Source organism: Otolemur garnettii, unplaced genomic scaffold, assembly GCF_000181295.1.
Source record: "Otolemur garnettii isolate 467f Iridium unplaced genomic scaffold, OtoGar3 scaffold00175, whole genome shotgun sequence".
Taxonomy (NCBI): Eukaryota; Metazoa; Chordata; class Mammalia; order Primates; family Galagidae; genus Otolemur; species Otolemur garnettii.
In genome coordinates this window covers 2084437-2094216 of record NW_003852570.1, presented here as the reverse complement: position 1 = coordinate 2094216, position 9780 = coordinate 2084437, and the positions used below count along the sequence as shown (strand labels likewise).

The window sequence follows — 9780 nt, the reverse complement described above, 5'->3', positions numbered from 1 at the left end:
AAAAAAAAAAAGACCTAGAACCAATCTGTCGTTGCTGTTCATCAATCTATAGGCATCCCATTCTTAGCTGCTCTACTTCCTTTAGATAAGCAATATGGTACTCTAAAAGAACTTGCACATTTCCAATGCTTTCTATAGTGGCAACAAATACAAATGGAACCATTCCGTCTTCTCTAGGTAGTTTTAGTTTCATTGTCCCTTTTGAGTCTCACCCAAACCACACCAGATTTGTCCATGATTTCTCGAATAACTTTGCCATTTTTCCCAATAACTTTTCCACCAAGATTCCTAGGAACCTGAATAAAATCCTCCACAAATTCAAAAAATCCTCTAGCCTTTTTTATAGCATCAGCACTCTCCATAAATTCTAAATGTTCTAGTATTTTCATCTGACTCAACAGTGGTTAACTCCAGGAACTTCCCTAGCTTGCTGTGTATTACTACCATGCATTCCTATTGCCAGACCCATTAAATCTCACAACAAATTCCTCATGAAAAGCTGCTGCAAGTTTTTTTGTGCATTCTAACTGCTTAGTGACTTCTTCATTTCTGCACATTAGCATCAACTTTGTATGAATATTTAGCAAATGTATGTCACTTAAAATATTTACTCTCTTCACAGTTGCTTCACTGGCAGATAGTATCATTAGCTGTGTTGTTTCCGGATGGTAAAAAATTCTGCATGCTCCTCCTACTGCTTTCATAAAATCTTTCTGAGCATTTTCATTAGCACACGCCTCTCTCAAACCCTCTGGAACATCCACTGTGCACTTAAGAAGGTATTTTTTTTTGACAGTTTTATTTTGATTGATGGGCCAAAGTCATTCAAATGTAACTATTTCATTGTGAGCAGCATCACAAGCAGCATATTCAAAGACATGAACTTCTCCTTTCATCATCCGAACTTTAGCCAACCACCATCCATATGGTTCTTGGTCATTTGCTCTTGAATATACCTCGACTTCACCTCCTTCACTGATTTCTTTTTTTATATCAGGTGGTGGTGGTAATCTAACTTCATTAAATGGAACCTGGCGTTCTGGCTGCCAATTATTTTCAAAAACAACTGTGAGGGAGTCTTCATGAACATCTTTAATAAATCCTTGTAGAAAGCCCCGTTGGGGTTGCGAACCTCGGCTGTCAGCTCTGCCATGTTGGAACTGCAAAGGCTGCTGGTAAGAGATTCTAGAAACATTCCAGCCAGAGGGGTGGAGGAGGAGGGACATAAAGGAGATGGGGGAGGGGCTGGGAAAACAGGGCGAGAATTGGATTTCCATGTCCTGCACCCCTGGGGTCTCAGCATGATGCCCTGACTCTCCCAGTGGGCTCCTTCCACTCCTTACATCACTTGCCATGGGCTATGCTTTGGCTTTCAATGAGCATTCCATCTCGCTATAGAGCCGCAAGTGTACCATTCTCAGCTGTCAATAGCTATAATGAACTTCATATATATTTTTAATTTCATTACTGATTCCTTAAACTTTTACTAACACTGCCTACTATATGGCAGACACTATTAATTTTTGAAGTTACAAAGTTCAAGGAAAAATAGACCCTTCCATGGATAAGTTTACCCTTTAGGAGAAATATAAACAACAAAATGAATAAACAATCACATAATTTTGATTAAATGTTACTCTGGGAGAACTGAATAGAAAATAGAGGCAGGCGGTGCCTGTGGCTCAGTGAGAGGGCACTGAACCTGGCCCCAGCCAAACTGCAACAACAACACAAAAGCCCGGCGTTGTGGCGGGCACCTGTAGTCCCAGGTACTTGGGAGGCTGGGGCAAGAGAATCGCCTAAGCCGAAGAGCTGGAGGTTGCTGTGAGCTGTGATGCCACAGTACTCTACCGAGGGTGACAAAGTAAGGCTCTGTCTCTAAAAAAAAGAAAGAAAGAAAAGAAAATAGAGGCAATATTCCATGACACACAAGAACTAGGCTGGATACTAAAAGCTAGTAGAATTAAAGACAAAGGCAAAGACATTTTTGTATAAAATGAAGCCTAATACAAAACTACAATGTTTGTAATTGAAGACAAATTCTTCACTTGCAGAATTAGCAATTAAAAAAAAAAAACGAGACTACATAATGATGGTTAGGACTTACCAGAGATACCAGTGCATACATATACATTTTTGGCAGCAAAATATTTTTGGAAAAACAATTTAGACATCACATCAAGAGCAAAAGATATACTTATACACTTTGTTATGAACTTTTGAGGAATTTGGAGATATGCCAAATTATTTATCTCCCAGAAACATTCTTTTTAATGTTCAATAATAGGGAATAATTGAATTATAATATATTCATTATACACACACTAAGAATAATGACTTTTTTCTTGGCTATATTTTTGGATGTCTCTATAATCCTCATATTTTTTTCTTTAATTTTTTGCAATGAAACATTTCACTGTCAATAATTAATCCTCATGTATTTTATAACTATAAAAGTCAGGCAACAATAGAAAAAATGTTGATAATATAGGAAGATACCAAACTCCATGCAAATGATGTCTATAAACAACAAAAAAAAAGGAACTCCCCCCAATACAACATACATAAAAGTCAGATGTGGTGCCTTATGCCTTTATTCTTAGCACTTTGGGAGGCCAAGGTGAGGAGTTTGAGACTAGCCTGAGCAACATAGCAAGACCCTATATCTCTATAAAAAAATAAAACATTGAGGTGGCATCTATGGCTCAGCAGGTGGGGAGCTGGCCCCATATACCAAGGGTGGCAGGTTTCAACCTGGCCCCAGTTAAACCGCAACAAAAAAATAGCTGGGTGTTGTGGCAGGTGCCTGTAGTCCCAGATACTCAGGAGGCTGAGGCAAGAGAATCACCTAAGCCCAGGAGTTGGAGGTTGCTGTGAGCTGTGATGCCATGGCACTCTACCAAGGGTGATAAAATAAGACTCTGTCTTCCAAAAAAAAAAAAATTAAAAAGATAAAAAATAAATAAAAATAAAAACTTGGTCAAGTGTGGTAGTTCATGCTTATAGTCCCAACTTCTTGGGAGGCTCATGGAGGAGCATCACTTGAGCCCAAGAGTTTGAAGCTGGAGTGAGAGCTATGATACACAATCATAATCTAGCCCTGGCAATAGAGCAAGACCCTATCTCCAAAAACCCAAACAAAACCATAGATACGGGCAAGGAAATGCAAGAGAATATATAACAACATAGTTTTTAATATGGGCAAAACTTTTAAATACTGCTACCTTGTTTTAAAAATTCAACTATATTTATTGTAGGATTTCAGAAATAGTTAAAACCAACCCATGGCATAAGAAGTCAAGACAGTACTTATCTTTGGGAAGAAAGGTAGCACTCAGGAAGGGTGATGAGGGGAGGATGCTCTGGGATGTAGCTAATGTTTTATTTCTTGATCTGGGTGCTGGTTACACAGGTATGTTCATTTTGTGAAAATTCCAACTGTACAGTTACAATGTGTAAACTTTCCTGCATGAATTCAATACCTCAAATTAAAAAGTTTAAAATGTAGACCAGGCACAGTGGCTTATGCCTGAAATCCCAGCACTCTGGGAGGCTGAGGCAGGTGGATTGCCTGAGCTCACAGGTCTGAGACCAGCCTGAACCAGAGCCAGACCTCATCTCCAAAAATAGCCAGGTACTGTGGTGGGCGCCTGTAGTCCCAGCTACGTAGGAGGCTGAGGCAAGAGAACTGCTTGAGCCCAAGAGTTTGAGGTTGCTGTGAGTTATGACACCATAGCACTCTACCAAGGGCAACAAAGTAAGACTCTGTCTCAAAAAAAAAGTTTAAAATGTAATTTAAAAGTTAGTATATCAGGCAACTCATTATGTAGTTTGCTTTATTAATCATGCAGTAAATTATATAATATTAAACTAATGATACATGTGTAGATATTTTCCAAAGTCATAACTAATAGTCTGTGGTACTCTCATTCTATTAATTCTCATGAACATGGAAACTGCTAACTATGTTTTTGGTCTTTAGGCAGCATATCTAATTTTAAAAAAAAGGAAGGAGGAGGGGTTAAGCCTTCCCTAATGTTTCCCACCTCTGATAAAATTATTCATTGTCTAGCAGGTGAAGTGGTTCCCACCTGTAATCCTTTGCAGGTGTAAACCTGTAGCACTTTGAGAGGCTGAGACCAGAGAATTGCTTGAATTCAGGACATGGAGATCAGTCTGAGAAAGAATGAGACCCTGTTTCTACCAAAAATAAAAAAATTAGTTGAGTATCATGGTAGGCACCTATAGTCCTAGCTACATGGGAGGCTGAGGCAAGTGGATCACTTTAGTCCGGGAGCTTGAGGTTGGTGTGAGCTAGGCTGAGGAGAAGGCATTGTAGCCTGAGGCAACTGAGTGAGACTCTGTCTCCAAAAAAAAAAAATCCACTGTCTCACCATTACATGTAGTACACAGCACTTAAGGCAGTCTTCTACTATTTATTCTGTATCTTAATAACCAAATTTACAGAAAATTCTAATATAAGGTGACCAGATTTTAATATTGGTAAAGTGGGACACCACTGATGGCGGGTGTGGGGGGGAGGTTCTTAATTAAAAATTTGGTCTATATGGAGCAACAAAAATTTTCATCGAACACAAAAATAGTACTGTAATATATTTTTTTAATTTCAACATAAGTATAATTTACAAACATAATACATTAAAAATTATGTATAGTATTATTTTATTCCTTGGCATATTTCTCATTTGAGTGAATTTTTTTTAGTAGATTGCTGTTGTTGTTTAAAAGGTCATGAAATTTTTCACAATAATTTGTTAAATTATATTTCACAGATAAAATGGCTTTCAAAGTCTCAACACTTAATTGTGATTTTTCTGATGTCCAAACTTTATTTACCATAGAAAAAACGTGTTCAGTCGCAGCATTAGTTCCTGGTAAGGACAGTGCATATCCCACAATTTTTAGTGCATTATTGTATGGAACATGGTTTGTTTCAAAATGATGAAATATTTCTAACCATTTGTTCTCTATTATGATTTTTGCTGATGCCCAAGATTTAACCTTTTCCCTATCAATATATATTTTTTTAAATAATAATACCTCGTAAGCTGTAAGTGTCACTTTCAAGGCTGGTGCTAGACTTTTTGCCGCCACTATAAAATATAAATAATACAAGTACTGTCTGCTAAATTCATGAAATAAATAAATAAATTACTTACCTAAATTATCTGAATAGCTGATTTGTTGACATCACTTGTTTAACTATCACTAGCACTAGCACGCAGTACCATGTGTTTCATCTGAGAGACAGTTACAAAATGTTTTTGTCGTTGCCAATGCCAAAAAATGCCATTGTTCATTAAGTCCAAACAATGGTGGTCGAATTCTAACAACTGATCAACAATGCAAACTTTTTTTTTTTTTTTTGATTTGAGAAAGAGCCCCAAGCTGTCCCCCTGGGTAGAGTGCCGTGGCATCATGCTCACAGCAACCTCCAACTCCTGGGCTCAAGCGAGTCTCCTGCCTCAGCCTCCCAAGTAGCTGAGACCACAGGTGCCCGCCACAATGCTGGGCTATTTTTTGGTTGCAGCCATCATTGTTGTTTGGCAGGTCTGGGCTGGATTCAAACCCACCACCTTAGGTGTATGTGGCACCTTAGTCGGTTGAGCTACAGGCGCCAAGCCCAACAATGCAAACTTTGATAAGCAGTTCTTGATAATCAGTTCTCAAAAATTATTTTTATTATTAAAGTTTAACATTATAAAATTAACAAAAATAATATAAAACTCATATCCTGGCGAAATAGCCACATGGCAGCCAAAAACTGTATATTCCCTTCCCGTTCTCTGGCCATTCCCTAGCTTGTTGTGCATTCTTTCCAAAAATCGAGACTTTTTAAAACTCTGCGGGATGTCTGGTCATCTTATCCTAACAGGTTGGCGATCTGTTCCAAATGTATATGAGAACTTAGGCTAATGTTTAATCTTTAGGCATAAGTAAAAAGAAAATTATAATTTTTTTTTTAGACAGAGTCTCACTATATTGCCCTTGGAAAAGTGCTGTAGTATCACTGTTCACAGCAACCTCAAACTCATGGGCTTTAGTGATTTACTTGTCTCAGCCTTCCAAGTAGCTAGAACTATAGGCACCTGCCACCATGCCTGGCTATTTTGCTGTTGTAGTTGTCATTGTTTGGCAGGCCCAGGCAGGGTTCGAACCCACCACCTCAGGTTTCTGGTGTATGTGGCTAGAGCCCTAGTTGCGAAGCTACAGGCACCAAGCCATAATTTCTTAAACTAATTATATAAGAGTATTTTTAAAATTAGTATAAGGCTAAAAGACCATCAAGCCCAAATCAATTAATATTTTGTAATTTTAACTGTTCTTTTGCTCCATTGTTCAATTTCAACATACTATTAACTGAGACTATTTTTAGACACCGAAAATTTTCCAAGGTGTAATGATTTGTTCATCCAACAAACCACAAATGAACATTTTCAACTTACATCTTAGGATTTAAAAATATAAACCATGGGGGTGGTGCCTGAGGCTCAGTAGGTAGGGCACCAGCCCCATATACCGAGGGTGGTGGATTTGAACCCAGCCCCGGCCAGCTAAAACAGTAGTAGCAACTGCAACAAAAAATAACCAGGCGTTGTGGTGGGCGCCTGTGGTCCCAGCTACTTGGGAGGCTAAGGCAAGAGAATCACTTAACCCCAAGAGTTGGAGGTTGCTGTGAGCTGTGATGTCATGGCACTCTACCGAGGGCAACAGAGTGAGACTCTGTCTCAAAAAAAGAATAAATAAATAAATAATAAAAAAATAAAAACATAAACCATGAAGTTAGGCAATATTTTTCTTGAAATCTTTCTTCTCATAGAGATGAGGTGATTATTATGTCTTTTAACCCACCATTTCATGGCTGAATAGATTAAGTCTCCTGGCTTTGGTTTAACTTTAAGGATTAAAAATATTTTCTGTATTAAATATGAACATTGCTTTGAAAAATGTTATTTTCCCAAATTTCCTTCAAATAAAACTAAAGGCTTAATGTTTTTTCTCAGAATGTTTCTCTTAAAATATATCTTATCATTGACATAGTAAAATAAAACTGGGAAAGATACATTTACTAAAGATGACAGTTCCAGTGGTTTTAAATTTTTTCTTATACTTACTTGTAATTTCTGTATTTTCTTTAGTTACTACCTTTATTTATTTATTTATTTATTTTTGAGACAGGAGCCTCAAGCTGTCCCCCGGGGTAGAGTGCTGTGGCATCACAGCTCACTGCAACCTCCAACTCCTGGGCTCAAGCAAATATCCTGCCTCCACCTCCCAAGTAGCTGGGACTACAGGCACCCACCACAACACCCGGCTAATTTTTGGTTGCAGCTGTCATCGTTGTTTGGCGGCCCCAGGCTGGATTCGAACCTGCCACCTTGGGTGTACATGGCTGGCGCCTTAGCCACTTGAGCCACAGGCGCCAAGCCTAGTTACTACTTTTACAGTCAGAAAAATAATAAAGTTCTTTTTCTTAATGGATCCAATTACTCATATATATATATATATTGAAATAGGGTCTTGTCTTGTTGCCCAGGATGTAGTACAGAGGCACAGTGATAGTTTACTGCAGCCTCAAACTCCTGGGCTCAGGCCTGGCGTGGCAGCTTATGCCTGTAATCCTAGCACTCTGGGAGGCCAAGGTAGGTTGAATGCCTGAGCTCAGGAGTTCAAGACCAGCTTGAGCAAGAGGAAGACCCCGACCCCATCTCTAAAAAACAGTCAGGCATTGTGGCAAGAACTTGTAGTCCCAGCTATTCAGGAGGCTAAAGCAAGAGGATCACTTGAGCCCGAGTTTATGGTTGTTTGTGAGCTATGATGCTACAATACTCAACTGAGGGCAACAAAGTCAGGATCTGTCTCAAAAAAGCCAAAAATACCTCCTGAGATCAAGGAATCTTCCCACCTCAGGCTCTGGAGTAGATTGGACTACAGGCATGCATCACCACACCAAGCCAATCATTTATATTGATTGTAATAACTTTCAAAATTCTTAGCCTAGTTTTTCCTATTACAATCCATCATCAATAGAATGGAGGTTGAATTAGATGACCTTTTAAGTTGCCTATTGCTGAGATGAGAAGGCAAGGCATATGGGTATGCTTTCCAATAGCCTGGGATAAAACTGATTCTAGTATATCAATGTTAGGACACCATAGCTAAGAAACACAACTCTAGAAACATTACACATGTTCACTTTGTTGACTTGTCCCACAATGTCACTGCTTACATATTAAAGAGGATAAAATGTATTTAGTAATACTGTGAAATGTGAAATTTGGAGTCCTGTTTATCTCATATCACTCTTATCTTTCCCTGAAGTTTACAGAGACATCCAGTTTTAGATGATAGAAAGTAAACTCAGGCTGAGAAAGTAAAAACCTGCCCTGTCACTCAAGAGCAGGGTCCTCAAACTTTTTAAACAGGGGGCCAGTTCACTGTCCCTCAGACAGTTGAAGGGCCAGACTGCGGGCCCAGGATGAGTCGGCGGCTAAGCAGGACAGGCAGCAGTGGCAAAAACACCCGGCAGTCTGGATAAATGTCCTAGGCAGGCTGCATGTGGCCCGCAGGCTGTATTTTGAGGACGCCTGCTCAAGAGGATGGAACACCACACATAGAAAGCAACAGCAAAGTTCACAGGAAATAATATTTCTCCTTAGGACATACCATCACTGTAAAATGTCAAAATACTCCCTGTCTTTGAGTAATAATTGTTTCCTTAACTCACTGATGAATAATGTTCTCTAAAATCAGAAGATGTTTGAAATTATACCACTAAGAATGAAACATTCCATTCTTGCCTAGAGGATTAAAGTCATGTAATTAAGTAGTAAAATTTCTAAGTAGCCTCAATTTACAACCAGATACAGTGCTTCAAAGGAATTTTTGTAGACAAAAATCTCATATTTATCTTTACAGTTTCCAAGAAAACAGAACCCTGGGCCCACTTAACTTTTCAGACCTGATACTGATTCCTTTGATTTGCTTTTAGCCTGTAAAAAACGATGCTTCATTTACATCTCACCTAAATTCTACCATTTCCCAAATCCTGTAACACTCCATTTTCTCTGGTAAGATGTCTCATGGTTCTTCTGATATGGAGTCTTCCTTGTATCAACAGGACAATAAACTTGGCTTTGTTGAACTGCAGGTTTGTCCCTGGTGGTCTTTAGTTGATTAGGCCAGGATAGATGACCTATTAATGATTTCTAAAGAATATTATAACCTATATTAAGAAAGCAGCCCCAACCAAATGTAGAAAGAATAACATACTGTAAGAAAATCAGCAAATTAAAATACAGCAACAGAGACTTATTATAAAAAGGATACTAAACAGAAGTACAATGTGTGTTTCAGCTACAAACTGGGCCTGGCTGCTTCCATGGATATAATTCTAGGTGGGGGAAAAAGACAAAGTGGAATCTTTAAATACATATTAAATATTGGTATCCTAACCCTAAAATGGGATATTTTAAACTCTGTAAAATTCTTATTTCACCTGATGTACATAAGCACGTAACATACGTTGAGTGTATGACATTCCTACAGGTGCCCGCCACAACGCCTGGCTATTTTTTTGTTGCAGTTTGGCCAGGGCCAGGTTTGAACCCACCACCCTTGGTATATGGGGCCAGCCCCCTACCCACTGAGCCACAGGCGCTGCCCTCTATTTGTCTTTTGATTATACTTGTATTATATTTTCAATAACAGAATACATTTAAAAAATTACAAAAACTAGAATTCCTTTTTTTTTTTTTT

At 38.6% G+C, this 9780-nt stretch overlaps 1 protein-coding gene and 1 pseudogene across 1 annotated transcript in view; both read right to left on the bottom strand.

The window, feature by feature from the left end:
• The window catches only part of LOC100952468, a 4521-nt pseudogene extending 2979 nt beyond the window's left edge, over positions 1 to 1542 (bottom strand).
• MAGT1 (magnesium transporter 1) overlaps positions 1 to 9780 on the bottom strand; it is a 93681-nt gene that overhangs the window by 13862 nt on the left and 70039 nt on the right. Inside the window, exon 7 of the mRNA XM_003800454.3 lies at positions 9352 to 9415. Within this exon, the coding sequence (XP_003800502.2) occupies positions 9352 to 9415 (64 nt within the window). The remainder of the gene's footprint in view (positions 1 to 9351; positions 9416 to 9780) is intronic.